Here is a 26,875-nt window from a genome sequence, read left to right on the forward strand (position 1 = left end):
TTTACCAAACCCCTCTGAAACGATGACTTCCCAATCGGTCCCAAACATTTGCCGTATTCGTCTTCTAGAGTGCTGTATCTTGCGCGGTGGCCGAGCTATTGGTTACGCCTGCACAGAGCCTGCCAGACTACGAGATAGCGAGAAGGCAGAGATCGGATCGAACTGGAACTCAGGGATCGCGTTGAGTGAGCTGTCGATCACTGAAGTGGACGGCTCAATGGTCTGGCTAATCGGCTTCTGAAGTGACAATTTTTCAGTGAGTGTCTCGATGAGCTTCAACTGCGCCAGCTCAAACTGTTGCTGCTGCTGTCTGAAGAGAGACTGCATCTGTTCGAATGAAATTGCCATTGTGAACACCCCAGCTTCCAGTGTTGTATCTTGCGCGGTGGCCGAGCTATTGGTTACGCCTGCACAGAGCCTGCCAGACTACGAGATAGCGAGAAGGCAGAGATCGGATCGAACTGGAACTCAGGGATCGCGTTGAGCATCGTGTCGATCACTGAAGTGGACGGCTCAATGGTCTGGCTAATCGGCTTCTGAAGTGACAATTTTTCAGTGAGTGTCTCGATCGCCGACTCACTACTTTCCGGACGTGTCGAACCGATGGTGACCTTGGGGATGCGTCACTCTGTGCACATGTGCTTTTTCTTCTGTCTGGGGGGGCCCTGACATTTCCCCCTTTTGGAGATAGATCGTACGTTGGTCCCTCCCCTCGAGATTTCAACAGTGCTCGTTGAAAAGTATCCACAAATCTCTCGGCTTGGCCATTTGATTGATGGTGGTGCGATAAGGGCTTAGTGCACGGGTTGCGACCTTCTGAGTTCCTCTTCCAAAACGAGTCAGGCAGCTTCTTGAATATGTTTGCTTTTGTCGCCTGTGTCTTGTAACAGATGGTATTCAGTGGCCTGTCCGAAAGGTTTAGCTTGTCAATCCAATCTAATCCTAACAAATCCAATCCAGCACGATCGGACACATGACAAATGCCACTTACATTGATACCATCAAGAGTCATGGAACATTTGAACTCACCAGAGAGTTTCAGTCAACTTCCGGATGCAGTGCGTGCAACTTGTTTGGTCCTGGTTAAAGCTGGGCTGCCAAGAAATTTCCAGGTTCTTTTTGAGATGATCGTAGTGTCTGATGCCGTGTCCAGCTGGAGACGAACAGGTTTGCTGTTAATACGTAGTGATACGTATTTCCTCCTGTTTACGTGTGGGCTTTGATGAGCGACCAGACCAACGCAAACCTTCGGAAACTTGGAATTGGAAGTTCTAGTTCGAGAATGCCCCTTGGTTGCTTGCCTTCTCCCGCCATGACACCGATCTTCTTTGTGTCCAGTACGGGAGCACCTGTTGCAGCGGTGTCTTTTGAACGGACAAAAATTTACGAAATGCCACTCACCACATTTCCAGCATGCCGAAGGTGGTTTGTTGTCACCCCGACGGACAGTATGCTTCTGAATCGCATGAACAGCATTGCTGGGGCCATTTTCCTGTATCATGACAGTATCACGCTTCAAATTCATTAGGCGCTGCAATTCCGACGTAATATTGTGTAATGTGACTTCTGGTTTCTGTTCAATCTTGCTGAGGATTCTTGTTCTTATGTCTGCGTCTTCAGGAGATGTCAACCCGCACACAAATATAAGACATTTGAACTCATCCTCTGTCATGCTTTGGAGGTTGAAACGTTCACACTCCTTGTTGACTTTGCCCGCGTATGTAACCCAATCTTCAGAAGCATTCTTGCTCAAATTCATACAGTGAAATCGACGGCTGAGCAAGGAAGCCTGTTCCCCGAAGATTGACGATAAAACAGCAACGGTTTCATGGAAAGTCAGATCACTTGGTTTTCGTGGCAAAATATAATTCGTAAAGCGTTCATGTTCGGCCACTCCAATTTTCCTGACCAACTGTCTTGCTCTCCAAGAATCTTCTTTGCTTCCCAGATCCAATCTGAAAAAGTCTTCATGCTTGTTGAACCAAGAATCAAAATTAATGCATGAGATCGGATCGAACTGGAACTCAGGGATCGCGTTGAGCATCGTGTCGATCACTGAAGTGGACGGCTCAATGGTCTGGCTAATCGGCTTCTGAAGTGACAATTTTTCAGTGAGTGTCTCGATGAGCTTCAACTGCGCCAGCTCAAACTGTTGCTGCTGCTGTCTGAAGAGAGACTGCATCTGTTCGAATGAAATTGCCATTGTGAACACCCCAGCTTCCAGTGTTGTATCTTGCGCGGTGGCCGAGCTATTGGTTACGCCTGCACTGAGCCTGCCAGACTACGCGATAGGGAGAAGACAGAGAACTGGGGACACGGCTGTATTGCCAGGACAAAACATACAGAGCGTCTGCGTAAATATATAGGATGACTAATTGGCCAAATATGGTCGTTCACTTGTTCGCTCCGTACAGCCAATGGTGGTGTTCCGGTCGTGAACATTCTCAGGCCCACTACGCTGGTCGTGTGTTGCTAGGCCGTGTTTGGTGGGAGCCGCCGACTCACCTACTTTCCGGACGTGTCGAACCGATGGTGACCTTGGGGATGCGTCACTCTGTGCACATGTGCTTTTTCTTCTGTCTGGGCGCGCCCTGACATTTCCCCCTTTTGGAGATAGATCGTACGTTGGTCCCTCCCCTCGAGATTTCAACAGTGCTCGTTGAAAAGTATCCACAAATCTCTCGGCTTGGCCATTTGATTGATGGTGGTGCGATAAGGGCTTAGTGCACGGGTTGCGACCTTCTGAGTTCCTCTTCCAAAACGAGTCAGGCAGCTTCTTGAATATGTTTGCTTTTGTCGCCTGTGTCTTGTAACAGATGGTATTCAGTGGCCTGTCCGAAAGGTTTAGCTTGTCAATCCAATCTAATCCTAACAAATCCAATCCAGCACGATCGGACACATGACAAATGCCACTTACATTGATACCATCAAGAGTCATGGAACATTTGAACTCACCAGAGAGTTTCAGTCAACTTCCGGATGCAGTGCGTGCAACTTGTTTGGTCCTGGTTAAAGCTGGGCTGCCAAGAAATTTCCAGGTTCTTTTTGAGATGATCGTAGTGTCTGATGCCGTGTCCAGCTGGAGACGAACAGGTTTGCTGTTAATACGTAGTGATACGTATTTCCTCCTGTTTACGTGTGGGCTTTGATGAGCGACCAGACCAACGCAAACCTTCGGAAACTTGGAATTGGAAGTTCTAGTTCGAGAATGCCCCTTGGTTGCTTGCCTTCTCCCGCCATGACACCGATCTTCTTTGTGTCCAGTACGGGAGCACCTGTTGCAGCGGTGTCTTTTGAACGGACAAAAATTTACGAAATGCCACTCACCACATTTCCAGCATGCCGAAGGTGGTTTGTTGTCACCCCGACGGACAGTATGCTTCTGAATCGCATGAACAGCATTGCTGGGGCCATTTTCCTGTATCATGACAGTATCACGCTTCAAATTCATTAGGCGCTGCAATTCCGACGTAATATTGTGTAATGTGACTTCTGGTTTCTGTTCAATCTTGCTGAGGATTCTTGTTCTTATGTCTGCGTCTTCAGGAGATGTCAACCCGCACACAAATATAAGACATTTGAACTCATCCTCTGTCATGCTTTGGAGGTTGAAACGTTCACACTCCTTGTTGACTTTGCCCGCGTATGTAACCCAATCTTCAGAAGCATTCTTGCTCAAATTCATACAGTGAAATCGACGGCTGAGCAAGGAAGCCTGTTCCCCGAAGATTGACGATAAAACAGCAACGGTTTCATGGAAAGTCAGATCACTTGGTTTTCGTGGCAAAATATAATTCGTAAAGCGTTCATGTTCGGCCACTCCAATTTTCCTGACCAACTGTCTTGCTCTCCAAGAATCTTCTTTGCTTCCCAGATCCAATCTGAAAAAGTCTTCATGCTTGTTGAACCAAGAATCAAAATTAATGCATGAGATCGGATCGAACTGGAACTCAGGGATCGCGTTGAGCATCGTGTCGATCACTGAAGTGGACGGCTCAATGGTCTGGCTAATCGGCTTCTGAAGTGACAATTTTTCAGTGAGTGTCTCGATGAGCTTCAACTGCGCCAGCTCAAACTGTTGCTGCTGCTGTCTGAAGAGAGACTGCATCTGTTCGAATGAAATTGCCATTGTGAACACCCCAGCTTCCAGTGTTGTATCTTGCGCGGTGGCCGAGCTATTGGTTACGCCTGCACTGAGCCTGCCAGACTACGCGATAGGGAGAAGACAGAGAACTGGGGACACGGCTGTATTGCCAGGACAAAACATACAGAGCGTCTGCGTAAATATATAGGATGACTAATTGGCCAAATATGGTCGTTCACTTGTTCGCTCCGTACAGCCAATGGTGGTGTTCCGGTCGTGAACATTCTCAGGCCCACTACGCTGGTCGTGTGTTGCTAGGCCGTGTTTGGTGGGAGCCGCCGACTCACCTACTTTCCGGACGTGTCGAACCGATGGTGACCTTGGGGATGCGTCACTCTGTGCACATGTGCTTTTTCTTCTGTCTGGGCGCGCCCTGACATTTCCCCCTTTTGGAGATAGATCGTACGTTGGTCCCTCCCCTCGAGATTTCAACAGTGCTCGTTGAAAAGTATCCACAAATCTCTCGGCTTGGCCATTTGATTGATGGTGGTGCGATAAGGGCTTAGTGCACGGGTTGCGACCTTCTGAGTTCCTCTTCCAAAACGAGTCAGGCAGCTTCTTGAATATGTTTGCTTTTGTCGCCTGTGTCTTGTAACAGATGGTATTCAGTGGCCTGTCCGAAAGGTTTAGCTTGTCAATCCAATCTAATCCTAACAAATCCAATCCAGCACGATCGGACACATGACAAATGCCACTTACATTGATACCATCAAGAGTCATGGAACATTTGAACTCACCAGAGAGTTTCAGTCAACTTCCGGATGCAGTGCGTGCAACTTGTTTGGTCCTGGTTAAAGCTGGGCTGCCAAGAAATTTCCAGGTTCTTTTTGAGATGATCGTAATGTCTGATGCCGTGTCCAGCTGGAGATGAACAGGTTTGCTGTTAATACGTAGTGATACGTATTTCCTCCTGTTTACGTGTGGGCTTTGATGAGCGACCAGACCAACGCAAACCTTCGGAAACTTGGAATTGGAAGTTCTAGTTCGAGAATGCCCCTTGGTTGCTTGCCTTCTCCCGCCATGACACCGATCTTCTTTGTGTCCAGTACGGGAGCACCTGTTGCAGCGGTGTCTTTTGAACGGACAAAAATTTACGAAATGCCACTCACCACATTTCCAGCATGCCGAAGGTGGTTTGTTGTCACCCCGACGGACAGTATGCTTCTGAATCGCATGAACAGCATTGCTGGGGCCATTTTCCTGTATCATGACAGTATCACGCTTCAAATTCATTAGGCGCTGCAATTCCGACGTAATATTGTGTAATGTGACTTCTGGTTTCTGTTCAATCTTGCTGAGGATTCTTGTTCTTATGTCTGCGTCTTCAGGAGATGTCAACCCGCACACAAATATAAGACATTTGAACTCATCCTCTGTCATGCTTTGGAGGTTGAAACGTTCACACTCCTTGTTGACTTTGCCCGCGTATGTAACCCAATCTTCAGAAGCATTCTTGCTCAAATTCATACAGTGAAATCGACGGCTGAGCAAGGAAGCCTGTTCCCCGAAGATTGACGATAAAACAGCAACGGTTTCATGGAAAGTCAGATCACTTGGTTTTCGTGGCAAAATATAATTCGTAAAGCGTTCATGTTCGGCCACTCCAATTTTCCTGACCAACTGTCTTGCTCTCCAAGAATCTTCTTTGCTTCCCAGATCCAATCTGAAAAAGTCTTCATGCTTGTTGAACCAAGAATCAAAATTAATGCATGAGATCGGATCGAACTGGAACTCAGGGATCGCGTTGAGCATCGTGTCGATCACTGAAGTGGACGGCTCAATGGTCTGGCTAATCGGCTTCTGAAGTGACAATTTTTCAGTGAGTGTCTCGATGAGCTTCAACTGCGCCAGCTCAAACTGTTGCTGCTGCTGTCTGAAGAGAGACTGCATCTGTTCGAATGAAATTGCCATTGTGAACACCCCAGCTTCCAGTGTTGTATCTTGCGCGGTGGCCGAGCTATTGGTTACGCCTGCACTGAGCCTGCCAGACTACGCGATAGGGAGAAGACAGAGAACTGGGGACACGGCTGTATTGCCAGGACAAAACATACAGAGCGTCTGCGTAAATATATAGGATGACTAATTGGCCAAATATGGTCGTTCACTTGTTCGCTCCGTACAGCCAATGGTGGTGTTCCGGTCGTGAACATTCTCAGGCCCACTACGCTGGTCGTGTGTTGCTAGGCCGTGTTTGGTGGGAGCCGCCGACTCACCTACTTTCCGGACGTGTCGAACCGATGGTGACCTTGGGGATGCGTCACTCTGTGCACATGTGCTTTTTCTTCTGTCTGGGCGCGCCCTGACATTTCCCCCTTTTGGAGATAGATCGTACGTTGGTCCCTCCCCTCGAGATTTCAACAGTGCTCGTTGAAAAGTATCCACAAATCTCTCGGCTTGGCCATTTGATTGATGGTGGTGCGATAAGGGCTTAGTGCACGGGTTGCACTGCTTAAATTTGGTGGAATAGCCCAAGCGGTTCCCTACATATCTTGACTCGACGATTTATCATACGTCCAGTGAAAGTGAACGTGCGAGCCAACCATGAAACGTTTTGGACAGCGGAATCCAAGGAACTGGAGGATGCCCAGAAAGCCGGTTATTCCCGAAGATTATTTCAGTTGATCCGCGCGACCGGACAGCAGAAACCTCCTGTTACCGAAACCATCAAGCATCAGAAGGGGTAACCGTCTTAAATAATGAACGCCTCGACTGGTGGGCCGAATACTTCGAACAACAGTTATTGCGGCCACCAGAGGCCACCGTTGACTTAGAACCCTGGACGGTGAACGTGGAGCCGCCTAGGGCCTCGGAGGTTTATGACTGCATATGTTCTTTCAGGCACCACCGATCTTCTCGTGTTGATGTCAGGTTGCCCAAGCACTTGAAATGCTGAAATTGCGTTCGAACAACAAACCTTGTGGTAAGTAAGTTCGTGTTTTTTCACCAATGGACTATCTCGAGTTGAGCAAGTGTCGAGGGAAACAGAGTTAAATGAGTCAAATGTGTCCTGGAAATCCAGAAATACCAAAAGTGTGGGCTGTTTATACGTATAGGTTGCAAATACCTAAGCATCGTTTGCCGAAGAGAGTGATGTTTCCCATGCCCAATTCTGAGCGGCGGGAGCGGAGAGGTGTATGAGGATGAGGATGAGGATGAGGATGAGGATGAGGATGAGGATGATGTGGCCATTGTTTGAAACTGGATACTATTGCCTATTCTTTGCAGTCATCTTGGGCAGTCTCCTCCCAGTTAGAGATCAGACAAGCGCTGACTGAGGACTTCACCCCCAACCTTGAACAATGCGACTGGGTGGTCATATGAACCAGGAGCTCGGTGGCTCTTAATATAACCTATGCTGTCAAACCTTCGAAGGTGGTGTGGGTTCCATGTTCAGCTTGATAGCTGATTTGTTAGAGCGCAAATTTACTGACCGAAAGGTCCGTGGTTCGAACCCGATCTCTGCCTCTCGACTTCCCCTATCTAGGCTTGAGCAACCTGGCAGTATTCTTTGCATCTTGGGCAGTCTCCTCCCAGTTAGAGATCAGACAAGCGCTGACTGAGGACTTCACCCCCAACCTTGAACAATGCGACTGGGTGGTCATATGAACCAGGAGCTCGGTGGCTCTTAATATAACCTATGCTGTCAAACCTTCGAAGGTGGTGTGGGTTCCATGTTCAGCTTGATAGCTGATTTGTTAGAGCGCAAATTTACTGACCGAAAGGTCCGTGGTTCGAACCCGATCTCTGCCTCTCGACTTCCCCTATCTAGGCTTGAGCAACCTGGCAGTATTCCAGCCCTCATGCTTCTTTCGGGTGGCATGGTAGTTAGGCACCGAAAAGGTGCTACAGCTGAATGATTGTTTCCCTCTTCAGCGTTCAAGTTTGTACCGCAGTCCTGGAATCCATTTACTGTGGTTTGCCCTATTGGTGAAGGCGTTCCTTATTGAAGATGGTCATACCAATTTTATCCGTGGTCGTTTCCATCATCGTTGGTTTCCGGGACCGGTCGGACGGATCAATGCGTTTCCGGCATTCTTTTCTTCCATTTCTTTGGCCACTAATTTCGACTTGGCGTGTGGTAATTTGTCGGACTGAATTATATTTTGGGGCCGGCGGAAACCTTCCTCTGAAAGTTGGTCAGTGCGACTGCTCTGTCTTTTATCTAGTGTGGCGAACGAAACTGTGGTATCTGTACGGCAAGTACGCGGTTTTTTCACAGCTGATAGTAATTATGACGATGAGAAGGAGGATAGGTATCCATCACCTACACCTGCATGTGATGCCTGTGGGTCAGGAAAAACTAACGAGAATGATAAAATAGACCCTTGTTTGTAGCACAACTGGAAGGTTTCTTAGCACTTCAAACCACCAGGGTAGGTTTTTCATCTTAACTCGTGTTTACTTTTTGTTCGGAATCCAAGTATGGCATTTGTTTGGTCATCAGTATGGTATGGAATTTCAATCCAGTTTGTTGACATGGGAGCTGAGACGTTCAGAAAAAGAAAGTGGATTTAGTGGTTTTTTTCCGAATAAGCCATTCTAACTGATGGCGAGTTTCAGTCTTCTCAAAACCCCACACTTTCTCCATAGTGCATCCCGAATCCGGTTGCTTGGCATGCGCATCACTTACCTGGTTGGATGCATAATTTCTCTGTGGCGAGCACTCTGATCATCGAGATCTTGCTGCCGCTTCTCTTCTTCGTTCCGCTACGACTTATTCGATTGTTCTCCTTCTACAGTCAGGTAGGTTGATCAGTTTTATTTGTATTTGCGAACTGTCTGCTACCAGTTCTACATTGCCTCTCCATGACAAACAGTTTATATACCATTGGCGAGTATTATGCTTGTGGAACTGAGTGCGAGTTGTGATGACCTGTTGCGATTATTTTTCGGGTTAAAACACTGCATAAAATTTTAGGACTAGAGAGCTCTAGAAGTAAGCAGACATGTGCACGGGCTGTGATGCGCCTAATTCGCAACATATTACTGGATGTGTCTCTTAGGTGACCCGGTTTCTGATAGACATTCAGGAGCATAATCCGATAAGTAATTTTGTAGATGTTGCCGATCTCGACGCGCCACACAGAAAGTCTGATTACCGATCGCTCGCGCTGTTTTAACGAGTGACTTAAGTTTGAACCTTCTGATGACTATTTTTTATTGAGGGGCCTCTGAAGAGACCAAAGCACCAAGTTGTTGGTATTTTGAGTTTACATCCGGGACTTGTCCAGGTATTCAGATGAGCACAGTATTAACAAAGCTAACATTGGGGGTTCGAGTCAGATTGCAATACAGATCATGTTTACGTTGATTAGCATATGCTCTCCTCAAATTTTGGGATGCATCTGCATGAAATATTGCCAAAAACTTTGTTCCGGAAATTTCTTTCAACTTATAATTTTCTTTTAGGCGCTAGAGGCTTTTGAAAGTGTCGAATACGTCGGCTGATGCACGTCGTTTTAGTTGTAAGACGCGTTTCATCATGTCTCAACCGACTGTGTAACCGCGGGTCACTGTGCCCTTACACTACCCGCCAAAAACATACGTGCAATTCTTCGGTGGTACGCTTTAAAAAGCCTGTGCTGGACATGTACGTCGGGAAGTATCACTCAGAATCGGGCTAAATTGTTTCTCAAAGTCGTATGCGCCTTTACAAGGCCAGGAAACGTGAAATACCCAACCCAAGAAATTTGTGACGATAACGTGTAGTTGCCACGTGTTTAAATCCAGTCGCACTACGCAACCAACTTCAACTTCACGATGGAAAGTGCAGCTAGCTGTCACGACGAGAAATCCCAAAGTAGCTTGGGTTATGATGTTAGGTTAGGGCATCGTTGGGTCGCAATTCGAAATTAGCAGCGCAGTATCTGACCAAATGCCCTTTCAAAGTACTGCGCAAACGTGTGACGAACCCACAGTGTTGAGTGGTTTATGTGCATCCTTTGACAGATAAAACATTTCTAGGGAGGGCTCTCTACGTAATCACCTCACTGGCCCTGAGCAATCGTTCGGTCCAACACAAACTGTTCATCCCGTGAGATCATGAGACAATTTGTTGCGGCAGGAATCTCAATGGAACTTAAACGGCATTCGCTAAAGGTAAAAATTTTTCCATTGTAATGACGTTTTCTCCAGTGATGTCTGCGAAATCCTGCCAATAAGTTTCTGTTGTGCATACCTGATGGTAAATTAGCGCGAATCAAGTGTTGAATAGATAACCACACCATTAGTGTGTATAACCAGCAAAGATGACTACTTTCGTGCTAATTTACGCCAATTTGGGATTTACTCATTTTTACACCCTCTCTTTTCAGCTGCTATTACAGGGGCTTATCATTCTAACTGGAAATTTCAACTTCTTCAACCTGCTCACAATGGCTCTGTGCTACTCACTGCTTAAGGACGAAGACTTCAATATCAGTGAGCTCTAAAATTTCACCGTTTGACACCTTCTGCTTAGTAGTGACTTTCTTGCCACGTGTTAGAACTTCTATTCCGATTAGACTTCCACCTTACTTTGATAATTCCGTGTGTGGGGGGCCGTCCGGTGCTCTATGAGGTTTTATAACCTTAAGGTTGAGATATCTGGCTGAGATATACGACAGGTAGGGCTTCCAGGACCCAAGTGGCGGAGTACATCCAGTAATGGTTCGGTTGCGTTGCAGACGTTAAGTTGTTGTCTACTGTTGAGTTACGTTTTGCTACTAACTTCAGAAGTGCGTGACGAGTAGTGCTCACTTAAGCAGAGCATTCTTAGGATATTCATAGTGAACTTCTGTTACCTTCCAGCCCAAGGTTTGCAAGATACTTTTGTGGTCCTATCGAAAAGAGGCACAAAACAACCATAGATGTGGTTGTTCATCATCTAATCATCTTCAATGATTCGGCTATAAATTGTAACTAAGTACAATTGATCCGGTCGTTACAGTCAATTCAGTTCAATTTGTCAGCTGTAAAACATGTACCATGGGTACATTGGTTCCAGCTGCTAATGTTTCGATCACCGGAAAGTGAGAAATTCAGTTCTGTCAGCTGTAAAACATGTACCATGGGTACATTGGTTCCAGCTGCTAATGTTTCGATCACCGGAAAGTGAGAGAACGTGAGAGATACAGCCATGCGTTGAATTCGATGGCATGCCCAGTTAGTTCGCGAACTGGACGTCTACAAATTGAAGATGACAGCTTCAATGCACCCGTTTCTCCAACCATGCGTTACTCGATTTTTTGAATTTCAAATCACTACATGTCGCCGGTTGTGAGCACAGTTTTATGCCTGTCGTGTTGGGTAAACACACCGTTGCACACATGCATTCTGCGAAGCCGAATCGCGGCAAGCGAGTAGTGGAATAGAAAATATTGCATGGTAAACACACATACGTATATACCTGTCAATTGCCGGACGAAAATCATTCTATGGTGAAGACATGACTGAAGATATAGGATGATCAAACTGGGCCAGTTCTGGTTAGACCGCCTGAGACATAATCTAGTTCCTGTTCTGTATTATTCGTCCTGATGAACACACGATAACCTCTTATTATATGCTCAACCGCTCGTTTACCATCTCCATACTACGGGACTGATCATGAGATACCGAGAATTTCGAAGACGTATTAATTTCCAGTGCCATGGTACGTTGCATAAATAAGACGTACCAGTGAGGAGGCGGCTGAGTTGGGTGGTCTGTATACTTATCCTCTGAAGACAGTCATGGTGTCGAAGAAAGCGATAAGCCACGGAAAGTCAATGAACTTATTTTAAAGTGGGATGAGGACCAATTATGCACAAAGCATCCGCCACCACTGCCACTAATGTGCTCGGAACAACCGAATTAGTTGGCAACTGAGTGTATTGCGTGAATTGCGTCCAGTTTGTTTTCAAGTAGAGCATAGGTTTGACGTAAACCCGGGGACTGCGCCTGATATGTCCTGATATGCCCTGATATGTCGCGAAGGGCTTTCAGCAACCTCGTGAATTGTGTTTTGTCTAGTATATATCCTTCAAATTTGGAGAACGAACGGCATGGCTGATGACGTGGGGAAATTTTACCTCAGCTGTAACTGCCGGAAGCTTGTGAATTCATTCGAAAATGGTCATAGCAGGAATATGAAGAACGTCTTTCGTAGGCGGTAGTTCGATATTTTGACTTTGTTGATTGCCTAGTTTGCAGACCCGAAGTTCGAGTTGTGTCCGACGCAATCTTGGAGTGAAACTGCAGGTGTGCGGTACAATTGTCTAACTTACTGAAGTCATTGTATTTCTAAAGAACCTCACCCCGAGGTGTCTATATCAGTTGTCTACTCAACGGTCGTTAGTCCATTTTTGTTCCACAGCTGTCGTGCGCATGTACTAAAGTGTGCAGCGTCACAACAACAACACAGTGGAAGCGGAAGAGTGAAACAGGACAGCCGCGCCTCATCACTGTCTGTGGTGAACACATGCACGGCTTTTCGTCCGCAGGAGTTAGATCTGTTGGGGATATCAATATCCCCCAGAAAACGCTGTGTTTTTGTGTGCTAGCGAACTCCCGGCATCTTCAAGGTCAAACTATGAAAAATCAATGGCCTATTGATACTCCAAGGAAATTTAAATCCGACCACTGACTTGGGTTCGGAAGCTCGGGGCATCGCCTGTTGATCGCGTGTTTTTGGATCATTAAAGTTTGTGTCCGAGGTTTTCGTCTTCTTACTATTCGCCTTGCTAGGAGTCTGGATCAAGCAACATAGCTGGGGATAGAGTATTGCCACAATCCGCATTATCATATTGTTTGCTCGCTGCGTGACAGAACCGTAACAAGATCACAGTACCTTTGGGACTGACAGTAATTTATGTAACTCTCAGACCTCTGTCGGTAGGTTCAAACCATCCGTCATCAAGGTTGCCATATGTTGGTTTCGTCGTAGAGCGTACCTTGTATACTATAGTATCCACCATCGGTTGCTTATCTCGGTTAATTTGGCTATTACTAATCAATGTGGCCGTCCTATTACCCTTTTTAAAACAACCTCGTACTGCATGTGATGACAGCTACCCATCCAAAATCAGTGGTCATCCATCATAGTCAGTAGCGTGACCGTCACTTGACGTTACTTGCTGATGGCAAGCCGTTTGTACGAATCTTGTAAAGCACTATCTAGTCAATGGAATCGTCCTTCTATACAGCCGTGGACCTGTAACTATCCTGAGTACCCATTGGTCGTATTTTTAGGGAGACGCAAAACAACTGGAATCTCTTCCACATTGTCCAACTTACTTTCTCTAATTATTATCGGCACTGTTCTGGCGGTTGGTGGATACTTGTTCAATTTTCGTGTGACTCCGGGATATACCATTGCTTCCTCTGTCGGTAAGTTGCTTTCCCTTGACTATCCTGGAAAAATTCTTGTTCGAAATTGCTCTTAGCTATCATTTTGGAAGTCTCCCATCCTAACCTCTCTACGCGTGTCCATCACTTCTTCGCATCCCCTTTCTGCTATTCTGACGCAGTTCGCTTGTGTCCCAGCCTCCCTCTGTTCTGTGAGTGTCATGAAGGCGACCTTTTAGCTTCTTTCAAGTCGATTGTTTGAATGTTTCGACCATCAGATCAACCACACTCAGTTTGTTTAGTTTGTCTTTCACAAAAGCTATTATTCCCTGCTGCTGCGACTGAAGTAACCAAGTTGCCTGGCGAGAAGGTTCGCACATTTCAAGGTTTGACCCGTTTTCAACGACACTTGTGAGGACAACCACTGAATTTGCACAATATCACATCATTACGATATCATTTTTTGAGCGAATTCTCTTTCCTTTTTCCCTAATATGGACGTTGTAGTGAAGATAAAGGTGTACGAATCCGGGGGCTGCACACCGTTGGGCCAATTAAAAATGAATGTGCTCGTAGGTGATGCCACTTATTTTGGTAGTCCACTTCTCTGGCTGAGGACACTGACATTTATGACCCTGTCCCATGCCCAGTGCAATTCCTGCGTCACATCCACCGTGTTCGGTCTATAGTGATTCCTCTTCCTAGTAACTGACGTTTGATCAGATGAAACCCATATTGTGACGGAACAATCCCAACTCATATTTGCCTATGCTGATCCTAGTTTCCTGCGACTCTAGGACGACAGCATCAACTACAGCAAAGAAGTAACTTTCCGTTTCCAGCGTCCGCACTTACGCTTTTGGAGCGTGAAATCAGCCTATTGCCTTCAAGCCACTAACTTCGGTGCACGAGAGTTTTGATGTTAAAGAAGCGCCACTTGACTACCGAATGGGAATGTTCCTATCACTTTGATACCGACGTATGGAATATCGCCTAGTAGTTTCGAAATTTGTACTCCTATTCACATTACCCTGGTTTGAGCAGTAGTGGTTATTCTGGTTGTTCTAAAACAATGTGGAAGAGTGCTGGACTCGGACCTCGCTCTTTTTAGAATTGATAAGCAGTGTTTCTTCATTGTTGCTCAGATAGTGAAGTATCGCCTTTGGGACTTAGATACCTTGTATTCGAGGCAGACTGCAGCGAAAAAAGCCATTTGGCAAAAGTCTCTTCCTCCTCTGTGGATATGGGAGTAAACGATTATCCTTCTGAAGTTTCATCATATAAGAGCAGTCAAGCAAAGCCAAGTACCAACCACCAGATTCTACGAACCCCATGCGTTTTGCCACTTCAAGCACCTGAGTCGGGATAATGGTCTACCATTCATCAAATAAACATTGTGTACAAAGTTCAATGATTTTCAACCCCGGTCTCTATTCCTCTCCCCTGATTTCAAAATCCCAGTGCAACATTAGTGGCATAAATCAATTGACCAATATTTCTCCTTCACTATTTCTGTGATTCTCCTCACCAGAACACAAATCCATCTACATTTTCCGAGTTACTATATGACTGTTCCCCGTTTAAGAGTGGAGTTTGTACCCACGCCCAATGCCTTATTCCTCCTGCGCACGCCTTCCGGTGTATTTTATTTCAGCTCCGTTGGGCAGAACTTAATGGCGGATAATCACGCTTTAGAAGTGTTATTCAAAACGCACTCTTGTGTTAGTTCAGGAACAATTGACATACACATTATTCATGTGCAAGAAGGTAACAGTCACTATAAATAGCCTATCCGGTTTTCCTGTGTAATTCGACTTGGTGTGTGACCTGGGCACTTCATCCTTTCCTTGAATGAATTACCCCTTTGGAGATCCTCCATAAAACATGGTGACAGTGTTTGTTCTATGCTTAATCACACCGTACTTTGTACAACAACTGCGTCGTACTCAATTGTTGATGTCTTTTTGGCATAGCTTATCACAACAGATCTGATTTTTTTTACTTTCCATCAGGCTTTACAAAGACGCAGTTCAACCACTTCCTCACACACGCGGTGAGCTACATCATTTATGCTGCTGTGGCCCTTTTTGCAATCCAGGTTTACTGCAGCTTGGTATGGTAAGTTATTTAACCGGGATTGAGGAATACGGGTGTGAGAACGTAGAAAACATCAATACACTGAATTGATCTTTTTAGTTTCTCTTAACCACCTGCATTTCCCCTTCATTTCTACTCATTCAGCGCTCTGAAAGCCCCAAAACTATGGCGGAATTGTGTCGAACTGGCAGGCGTTGTGGTTGTTGGCATAATTGGGCTAACGCTTCTATTCAGTAGCTTCGTAAGTTATTCGTCCTATAATGTGGATCCACCTTATGGTATCCTCTTGTAGAGGTTTGGAGGTGTTTTACCAACATCCTGTTGAGTCACACTCAATCACCGCTCTTTTACTGGGGTGCTGCCATCTTACATTGACTCAGCTAGTCAGTTCGTATGATTAGACAGGATGCCCGCATCTTAGTAATTTTCCGTTGCTCCCCCAACGTGGCTTGTTTCTCTGAATGCCTGTTAATCATAGAAGGGTTTCAGGATTTTTCTTCCCAGAACGCCTGTATGGTAAAGACTTTAGTTTGGTGATTCTGTTTCCTCTGAATAAAAACTACCCTTCCCTGGTAAACAGCTCGGTAAACTTAAAAGAACTTATCGGTTGTATTTCCAGATCCTACAGACCGTCCTAAGATAATCCATGAAGTATGTAAAATTTCCACTCGATTTGAAAACACTATCTACTTTTCAATCAATTTGAAAATGTTTGCTTTCGATCTATTTCATTTGAAGGTTGCGATGACGTACGTTAGTTACTACATGCAACCAAGACGGTTTGCGCGCGTGCAACAAAGCACTGAAGTAACGTGATTGATCAGTGTTTAGTAAACGAGTTGCGTAAATTATGTCATTGATCGATGACGCGCGTGCTACTCATGAAAGAAGCGATAAGTAGGGTTGAGTAACTCCAAATAACTATATAAAAAGACTTCGTTCTCACGAAGTTAAGCCTTTAAATACACCTTAGCGAAAGTGCAAGTCTTTTGGGTGAGTGATGAGTAGCTCAATCAATCAATCAGTTTGTCGGATATAAACCTTGTACCATAGACCCAATGGTTCCAACCGCTACAGTTTTGATCACCGGAAAGTAAGACAACGGGGGAGATACGGCCAAGCCTTACAGACGATGGCATGTTCAGTTAGTTCGGGGATCGGCTAGCTTCGCATTGATTGGTACATGAGCGCTACTGACTGCGCGATTGGGCCATTTCTGTCAGTGTTATTAACCATGGAGAGCTGTGTCTCGAGGTCCCCATCCAGAGAGGAGGAGTTGTCGACCCGACTAACTTTACTGGTTAATGTATTCACACTTCGTTGCCAGGTCGTACACTGCCTATCCCTCGGCCACTCCCACTCAGCACAGGGCTAGGCGAAAACGGCTCTGTGAGACGGACGGTCTTCTGGCATGCGGAGCACATGTCCTAATCAGCGTAACCTATGGAGCGTGAGTAATTCATCTATTGCGCCAAAGGTCATTCTTCTAGGACCATCTGGCGTACTTCAGCATTACTGGTTCGATGTTCTCACCACATCTGACCAATGCTTCGAAGATACCGATGGTCAAACACTCATCTTTTGTATGTCCTCTGCACCCGGAGGCCAAGTTTCTGATCCATAAAGCAATATGGATCGCACCGCTGCAGTGCAGACTGTGCTCTTGACAGACGAGCATCATTTCTGTCAGGTTATTAACCATGGAGAGCTGTGTCTCGAGGTCCCCATCCAGAGAGGAGGAGTTGTCGACCCGACTAACTTTACTGGTTAATGTATTCACACTTCGTTGCCAGGTCGTACACTGCCTATCCCTCGGCCACTCCCACTCAGCACAGGGCTAGGCGAAAACGGCTCTGTGAGACGGACGGTCTTCTGGCATGCGGAGCACATGTCCTAATCAGCGTAACCTATGGAGCGTGAGTAATTCATCTATTGCGCCAAAGGTCATTCTTCTAGGACCATCTGGCGTACTTCAGCATTACTGGTTCGATGTTCTCACCACATCTGACCAATGCTTCGAAGATACCGATGGTCAAACACTCATCTTTTGTATGTCCTCTGCACCCGGAGGCCAAGTTTCTGATCCATAAAGCAATATGGATCGCACCGCTGCAGTGCAGACTGTGCTCTTGACAGACGAGCATCAGGTCAGCGTCATAGGTGTCGGGGGTTGGCAAAAGCTGTCCTGGCTTTTCTGATTCGATAAATAATCTTATCTCCAGCCAGCGCACGGGAGCTTATATAGCTGCCCAAGTAAACACATCGATTGGCTCGCTTGGAAGCATGAGATGTGGATTCGATCCAACCCGGTCTTGTAGCAGCAATTTACACTTTGCATGTGTGAAGCACATGCCAAAGCGTGCGGCAGAGTTATTTAGGTTATTTAAAGTCGTTTGCATCTACGGGAGATCTGAATCAAGGAGAGCAATATCGTCCGCTTACTCAATGTCTGTAAGTGAATGTCCCGTGAGACTTTCGACTTTCAGAGGCAGGTAGAGCCAAGTTTCTCATAAAGCAATATGGATCGCACCGCTGCAGTGCAGACTGTGCTCTTGACAGACGAGCATCAGGTCAGCGTCATAGGTGTCGGGGGTTGGCAAAAGCTGTCCTGGCTTTTCTGATTCGATAAATAATCTTATCTCCAGCCAGCGCACGGGAGCTTATATAGCTGCCCAAGTAAACACATCGATTGGCTCGCTTGGAAGCATGAGATGTGGATTCGATCCAACCCGGTCTTGTAGCAGCAATTTACACTTTGCATGTGTGAAGCACATGCCAAAGCGTGCGGCAGAGTTATTTAGGTTATTTAAAGTCGTTTGCATCTACGGGAGATCTGAATCAAGGAGAGCAATATCGTCCGCTTACTCAATGTCTGTAAGTGAATGTCCCGTGAGACTTTCGACTTTCAGAGGCAGGTAGAGAAATTTCAAGCAGCACAGAAATAACACAGTTGAAGAGGAAAGGCGAGAGAGGGTAGCCTTGCCGTACACCACTGGACGTAGTGAGCTCAGGCGAGAGCATCTCGTATACTCGTACGCGCCCGCACTAGTTCGCATACAGTACCCTCATAAGGGAAGGGACACCTCTGAACGCTAGACACTACTAAAGTTTCCGAAAATTGATAGAGTCTAAAGCAGCTTTCAGATCAATAAAAATGACCAATATGGGACTTCTGAAGGAGTGGCACTGTTCAAGAGTCTGTTTCAAGTTAAAGATATGGTCGATGAATCCTCGGCCAGGGCAAAACACAGCTTCATTCTTACGAATCTGCCCCTCCCAATAATCGACCAACCTGCGCAAATTAATGCCAGAGGGTACCTTAGATGCGATGGATACTACATGATGAAGTTCTCTAAGAGAAAACGAACTAGTACCATCCGGATGGAAGATCCATCAGAACCTAATGCAACAATGGTTGTTTTTTCATCCTTTCGGATGCGTCTTTGCGGTTCCGGGCAAACTGACTAAAACGCGTGACTTTATATTATTTATCTTTGCTTATGAGTGTATGCCTGATATATATGTGATAACCAATGGTTTTCGATACAGTACAAGTAGAAAAATGCTTTGTAGAAGCAGCATTCATTCGTAAGCTCGTTAGGATAAATCAGCGTAATCGCGTGATAAGCGCATTGTAACAAAGCATGAACCATCCTTAGTACAAGATAAGGGAAAGCGATTCGTAATAAGTTATGTTTCTCCCATAAAGTGACCACTGCCAATGGCGTCCCCAAGTTTGATCTCCGTACGGCAGAATGGTTGCATCTTGTGATAACTGGTTGTTGCATGCTAGTTGATGTCCACATTTTCATCAATTTGTTGATTGAATTTGCGTTATCCTACAAATGTTCACTGGTATGCAACGCGAGCTAACGATTTCCCCACTCGTTTCGTATGATTCATAAGTATCCATGTCGTTTGCTCTGGATAGCGTGGGTTTCCCTCCAAATAATCACTTCATTATTTGCGTTCAAACAAGCAGATGGTTTTATTTCACTATTGAGTGACAAACTGTTCGAAAAGCTACCATAGTCCATGGATATTACGCTTATTGGAGGTAACCTTTGTTCAGCCTCCCCATTACATGGAGCCAGTGTGTTTTGTCTTGCTGAACAGTCGTGCAACTCTGTATCAGTCCCTTAGCTTCATGCTCCGTCCACTATGGTGTATCAAAAGGCACGGTAGCTTTAGACAGCCCTTCATGGAGACGAAGAAAAATTATTGTAGTATTTATAGGGCAATGACAGAATGTTCCACAAGGTCGTGCTAGAATCTCCGTGAGGGGACGAGAAGCGTCGAGTTAAAGATGCTCGATCCGGATTGGCTGGTATTCTTATTAATCAGAGCATGCTTTCGTTTGGTCCGTATCCTGCACGTGACCATCCTTCCAAATGGTGTGATGTTCGGACTGGCCTCCGGACTTGGTGCTTAGATCGGCCGTTCGTTCAGCCTCAACTGCTGTGACCGTCGCCACGCGTTGCGACAAGCAATAATAACGATTCAATTACCAGATATCTTTCATACGTGAATGGAGTGGTCGGAACCTCTCAGTTCGTGCACCACTGACAGGTTATAGACTGAGACGAAAGTGCAGCCTCTCACACAGCAAGTGAACTGACTGTCGGCTGAATTAAGGAGCTTACTATCAAAATCACCTGCTAAATGCCTAGTACGACACTGCTCAATCGACTTAAGTTTCTTCTGCGTCGAACGATTCTGTATTAATGATTGTTGCGTCCGAGTCGCGTTTAATGATTAAGAAAGCCGGATTTATTGACCCATTATTTTTTATTTCAATGGTGAACACGATCTCGGTTATACAGCCGATAGTCCACTAATCTTCCTTTGGTTCTATTAATGCCTCAGGTACCCTTCGGAAACCTTGACGGTCAAAGTGTGGAGAAACTTCCCATCAGTGTCCGCCACATTCACTCCCAGTTGAGGCCATACCACCTGACCAATGGGTATGGGCTCTTCCGCCGGTTAGTCCGAATTGCATTGCCCTGTCGTCATCTAAAAAAATCCATGGGCCTAGCTGTTTTAGTTGGATTCTCTCGGGGCATTATGGCCAGTTTGGTTTGACGTAGTTTTTTTATTTGACCCTCTGGCTGTGTTCTTCATCGGTCCGTTTGAACTTATACGTTCGTTTGTCTCTTGTTCATCTAGAAAGCTGATTCAAGGCGTGCCGATTTCTCCTTACCCTTTCGGGTCCATATAACCCAGCCTACGTCAAAATGCGCCTCAGCAGCTTAGTGACTTCAGGAACAAGCTCCGTTTCCAGCCCCGTCCCAGTTGTGCACGTTGGCTCAGTAGTTTCCTGTAGTGCTGATGAAAGAGCGATGTGTACTAAAGTTTAGAGGCTTTTGGATTTCGTTGGAAAATTAAATTAAACTAAATCTTTCAGCTGTAACACCCTTTCGGTGCCTAGCTTCCATGCCACCCAAAGAAAGCATGGGGGCTGGGATACTACCAGATTGCCCAAGCCTAGACAGAGTGAGCCGAGATGCAAAGGTCGGGTTCGAACCAAGGACCTTCGACCCAGTAAAGTCTCGCTGTAACCACTGAGCCATCTCGCCCATTGACATCATCTTTAAACAAAGGTACATGTTGAGGGTTAACGTTACGCCTTAAGAACGCCGTGATATGCCTTGTTGAACTAGATCTACCAACATCCATAAAAAGCGACGTTTATTGCCGGAATTACTACTCGTGCAACAGGAAAGTTGCAGTTTTTCTCCCTTTGTTTCTCTAGCTCTCTATTTAGCAACTCAGGGATTCTAGCTGGAGGCACAGTCAGACCTTTCGACAAATAAAGGAAAATGGCTTAATCTTAGGACCGATCGAAAAGTCAGTTCTCGATCCGAAACACAACCCTTCCCTTCGAGGGTCGCGCTTTGAACTCCCAACCAAATCGAGCTGGACCCACGGCACCCACCACCATATTTAACTGACTTTTAAATTCCTTGTTTACTAGAAGATTTCGGACCTACCCATGGGAATCCACAAACCGTTGTCCCCAGACTTTTTAGTAGTGTGCTAGTCGTGGCGAATCCTTCATTCTGTGCTCCTTGATGCAAAGCATCCCAGGATAGCTCTGACCATGGTTGTTAAAAAGAAATGGACTATGGACGTCGTAGCTCTTTGATATGTTTTTGACATCGGTTGGTTTCGTACGTGCTCCAGTGATAACCATGGCTGGGGATATATTGGTTCATTCGTAGTTGTGCAGCTGCGAGCATTAATCTTTGTAATTAACTAAATCTACAGGCTCAATCCTTTCCTCAGAAGACGTCCAAATTAATAATTGAGGCGTTAATCAAGAAGGGTATCTTTTATGTCTATTGGCAAATCAACATGCGTGTGAAATTTCTAAACACAAACCACTAACTAACTTGAAAGTTTTCCGAAACGAAAGTCCTCGATGTTTCAGGAAGTGAGATGTCGCCATTATTGACATTTCATTTATAGTTCATCAGCCAGATTCGCAACGTATAGTCAGGCGAATAATGGCTTCTAAGAATTTCAACAGTGGCTTGTAGTCGAGAGTGAGCATGGTCCCTTCAGCGCAAGAAAAATTTCTGATAAGCTGTTGACACGTCCCACTCACATTAAGCAGTCGATAACTTAGGTAAGTTTTGATCTGGAGAAATGGATGAAGTTGCACAGAAAGGAAGAGACGCGGGAAGTTTCCATGCGTGTTGAGCGTGCATATTGACGAGACAGCTGCACGTGTGGGTACGGTGGGGAGAGGTCCTCGAGGTTCACTAAGGGGAAATGAGCGAAACAACTATCTTCTATCTGTGTCGACCCGTTTCTAGCCGGCATATCATGACTGCTTCTACCACAGCAAAGTTGTGTCTATTTCCCTTTGTAGTCGAGATGTTCTGATCTCAAAGTAACATCTTCAAGCTCTTTTGACTACATCTTGAGTTCCTTAGACTTTGAGCAGTGCGCTCGTTGAACTGACACCGCCATTCGGTACCCACGCCTGTTCTGTCATCACATCTTATAGAAATTGGGAATTTCCACTTGCTGCTCTTTGATTATTAAGTTTTATCCGGCGATTCATCCTTTCGCTTGAGTTTGAATTTGTTGCAAATGGTACTTGACATCTGTCTATTACATTTGCGTTGAATATCTCTTCTGCTAACCGCGTCATATAATGTTAAGTCAGTTTTTAGTAAGATAGACGATTTAAAATTGGTCTCGCAAAACTTTTGCAGAGTGATAATTGAGTAAATATGTAATAGGTATAATAGGTATTACTTCTCACAGTTATCTTCTATTGGATCGTCAACCGAGCAGCAAAAGATTGTGGATTTGTCCACCCAGGCTGGGCACCATCTGTTCAGTTTCATTGCCATTGTTCTTATGGTGCTATTGAAGGTTTGACGATCCACAAACCTGCAAACTTCCGTAAATTTTCGCTCACCAACTTATCCGATTCATCCCCCAAATTTCATTCACAAATGAATTCTCAGACGAGCGCTTCTTCTGAGTATAAAATCACCTATTGTCTTTTTACCACAACAGGTGATGTCAGTTGAGTCAGCTTCAAACCTTTTCCTTTCGGGTACCCAGCCACCCAACCAGGAATGGGATCCAACTTGTTAATGTACCCGGAAGATTGGAAAGAGTTGGGGAGGATGAAACTCTGTCCAAATAGCCATTAGATTCTCAGAAAAGTGGGTAGGAGTCGGTGACACCCGGTGTCCTGTACAACAGCTCATTTCTTTGCGCTCTCAAGCTTGTAACGGTAAAGTCATGTTCCAAGTTTTGCACGCGTGCCTGTAGTCATGCTCTAGTATAGGTAACTTCTGAACACTCCTTGCAATTAAAGAATAAGCACTGGAAGCTTAGTGAGTTTTGTCTGTCTGGTTAATTTGCGTTAGATCCGTTGGAAGTGTATGCAATTAATCTCCAATTCTAAGCCGCGTCAAAAAATGCGTCACTGAACACTGAGAATACTATTTGGTACCAAGAGTAGCGTGCATCAGGCCACACCGCAATCCGTAAGAACTGGAGTGAGTGATCTATTCTTGTTTTTTATAAACGTCGTTCCTGAGTGAAAAATCTGTGTCGGCTTCAAATCTTCACCCACAGGTTTCTCACTGCCATCGTGAAATCGTAATACAACAACTAGAGTCAAAGTGTTTTTGCAACAAGCACTTCGCTTATCAAGCCATCCACAACAGTCAATTGACAGTTCATCGTTAAACCCGAATGCTGGTGGAATTGAACCCAATTTCCATAACTACGACTCTTACATAAACTTACTGAGAACTACACTGCGAAATTGCAGTTTCTGAAGAGCGATTTTTTTCCTAGTGATGTGGGTGTATACTCACAGTAGCAACAATGAACAGCGTTTGCCGTGCTGGATAAAGCGGAGACGTTGAGCATGCATTCCTTAAATCAGTTGAATTACCAGAATGGGGTGATTAGCGTGGCTAGCGGTGGCATTGTAGACCATATATACACTTGCTCTGCTTTGCCGTTGAAGCTGTCCCACCAATGCTCAATATACTAATACAATAGCCACAACCAAACGAAAGTCTGCAACGCCATTTGAATAGGTTGTTTATTTAAGTCCATCCGCCCGATCCCAATCAATAGAGGGACATAGTCAACGAATTTTTGGTAAAATATGTGGGGACAGTGGCTCGTAGGCGAGATTACAAGACATGGTGTACAGGAAATACGTAGTCGACGGAGGAAGGTCCGTGTATGCAGTGGTGCTGGCTTATTGTTGAATGTACTCCTGATCACCCACGATACTGCACAGCAGTAAGTACAGCAAGGGAACCAGTTACGGAAGTGAAATGCACGTGAAGTAGAACCGACCAAATCTACGTCAAGCAGCAGCGTAATTCCATAGGCCACACGGACACCACACAACGTCTTTTATCCTTAAAAATTTTTTCGTAAAGACGGTTCAGCTACTCACCGTACGATGTTGGGTGACTATCGGATGCGCATTTAACTGGCATGACGAGCTACTCTCCACTTACTTATCAACTGGAGGACAATGAATCCCCTAAAATCTTCATTCGCACACCAAGGACAGCAAGCTCAGCTTTCAGTATGTACACCAGACCGAAGCCCATATATGCTCTATTCCTTGAACGGCGCAGTGACGCAGGCGCGTACCTTTCAACGTCTACACCGGAAGAACGTGCACGATGGCCTTCCGTTGACGAAATGGATCAGTGTCACCCTGGGTTTCAAACAAAATCATCCCAGAAAACTACGATTGCAGCAGATTGATGAAGGATAACACATTCTTATAAGCAACGTAAGTCTTGATGTGAGTCAAGTTGATCATTTAAGTGCTTTTCTCGCCGGCCGATGTCGTATCCGCACACTCACACGATTGAACTTGAAAAAATTTCATTCTGTTGCACCGATTATCCCGTGAATCCTTACGCGAGGCCTGAGTTGCATTCATTTCGGTGTATAGCTGTCATGCTACCCGAAGGAAGCACGAGGACTGGGATACTGCCAGGTTGCTCAAGCCTAGACGGGGGAAGTGGAGAGGCAGAGATCGGGTTAGAACCACGGACCTACCGGTCAGCAAATTTGCGCTCTAAACACTTGTACCGTCTCGCCCCAAGGGAGTTGCATTAGACCAAATTATTTTGCGAATGAGTGTATTTCGCGGATTCTGCACAAGTTAGGTTCAGGTAGAAAATAAGGTAAACGGAAACTTGGGAACCGTGACCACCTGATGAGCCCAAAGGGGGCTGAACTGGTCGTGGGCTGTCGAAGAATTCGCAGCATCCTTACGGATAGTGTGTGTCATTAAAAACATTACTGGTTTATCTACCACCAGCGACTTACTGAATACCGCTCTAGCACATTACTATAGCCAACTGAGGTAATGTGCCGGGCTCCTACGATACTTGCACGTCCAGTTAGCTGTGCTATCGTAGCTGAATGAACTCCATGCTGAGCACTCTTCATCAGAAGAAACAAAATTTATATGGTAACGTGCTACACACACGCACTCGATCGGCGATCTTGGAGCTCGACGCTCCTCCCGACCTGACTCATAGATTAAGAGCATAGGATGAGGAACGTATTCAAACGATCATCTCGCTTACAAACAAGTCTTCTCACATTTACCATAAATCTTAAACCATGTACTTCTATGTGTTGGAACCACGTGGATAAATTTAACTAAATAACCTGTTTATTGTCCCGGTCGTCATTCTGAAAGTTAATGTGATTATGCGGCTATTTCATTATCACACGGAGAGTTCGCGAAACTGCTTTACGTTAGCAGAGTAGAGCATGTATTTACTTTACAGTGCCACCGCTAACCGCCATATGTTGGCAGTGCATTTTCAGTGCCTCCGCTTTGGCCAGCACAGGTACATGCTTTTCACATGCTGCTCTTGTTTTGCACATTAAATGTGCAGCCATTGTTCAGTGGCACGCTCTACCTTCAAGTTGACGGTGTTGCCATGGGCTCACCACCGGGCCCCATGCCAGGCGTCATTTTCACGAGCAAACTTGAAAATCTCTAAAACGCTAGCTAGCATAGAGAAGACAAAATACTGTTGCCGATAGGTGGGTGGTATTTTCGCGCTTTGAACGATAAAGCCGAGATGGAATCGCTCCAACAAGAGTTAAATGAGGTCCACACAAATTTACCTCGGAAGGGGAAACTGATAATTTCTTCCACTTTTTAGATGTCCTTGAACAGCGATAGTAAACTGGAACGACTGGTGTACCGAAAGCCTACGTGGTCCGGGCAATACATCAACTTTAACAGCTTCGTGCCACTAAAGTAGAAACGGAATTTAATCCACAATCTAACTGTCAGGACGCGTTCTCAGACATGTACTGAGAACGACGTCTCTCCTAGGTTACCATCGGTCTTTACACGTTGCGAATAGCAGCATACGGTGTGAAATCGCTTACGACAGCAACATCGTCATTTGAACAGAGAAAAGCCAACACTGTCACCGCCACAGGTGCAAGAAAACCCGTTTACATTAGCCTCCCGTTTAAGGACGATATACTGGCCGCCATACTGAGTAGAAGACTATACCGGTCTGAACAAAGTTTTCCCGGCCGTAAAGTTCCGAACCCGGTTAACGATTAATCATCTGTTTTCGTTTAGTCTCAAAGCTAGAATGCCTGTCCGTGCCCGAAATATGTTAGTGTACTCATTCTCTTGCTGTCATGCAGCGGAGTGGCGTAAACAGAGAGGTGGCCAACCCATGACCTGGCAGAGGAGTATGAAGGAGATCACGAAACGCTTAGGTGCTGTCGGTGCTACTCGCCTTCCAGGATGGGGACCGCGTGATCCTCACTGTGCCT

General features: G+C 45.6%; 1 protein-coding gene across 1 annotated transcript in view; it reads left to right on the forward strand.

Annotated features, from left to right (window-relative positions):
• Positions 1-7,781: 7,781 nt before the first annotated feature.
• The window catches only part of T265_11846 (hypothetical protein), a gene marked incomplete at both ends in the record, with an annotated part of 45,612 nt that continues 26,518 nt past the window's right edge, over positions 7,782-26,875 (forward strand). The window contains 8 exons of the mRNA XM_009178633.1: positions 7,782-7,806; positions 7,844-7,965; positions 8,735-8,887; positions 10,459-10,564; positions 13,355-13,492; positions 15,463-15,568; positions 15,692-15,788; positions 20,414-20,529. Of these exons, the coding sequence (XP_009176897.1) occupies positions 7,945-7,965; positions 8,735-8,887; positions 10,459-10,564; positions 13,355-13,492; positions 15,463-15,568; positions 15,692-15,788; positions 20,414-20,529 (737 nt within the window). The remainder of the gene's footprint in view (positions 7,807-7,843; positions 7,966-8,734; positions 8,888-10,458; positions 10,565-13,354; positions 13,493-15,462; positions 15,569-15,691; positions 15,789-20,413; positions 20,530-26,875) is intronic.

Source organism: Opisthorchis viverrini, assembly GCF_000715545.1.
Source record: "Opisthorchis viverrini unplaced genomic scaffold opera_v5_608, whole genome shotgun sequence".
Classification (NCBI taxonomy): Eukaryota; Metazoa; Platyhelminthes; class Trematoda; order Opisthorchiida; family Opisthorchiidae; genus Opisthorchis; species Opisthorchis viverrini.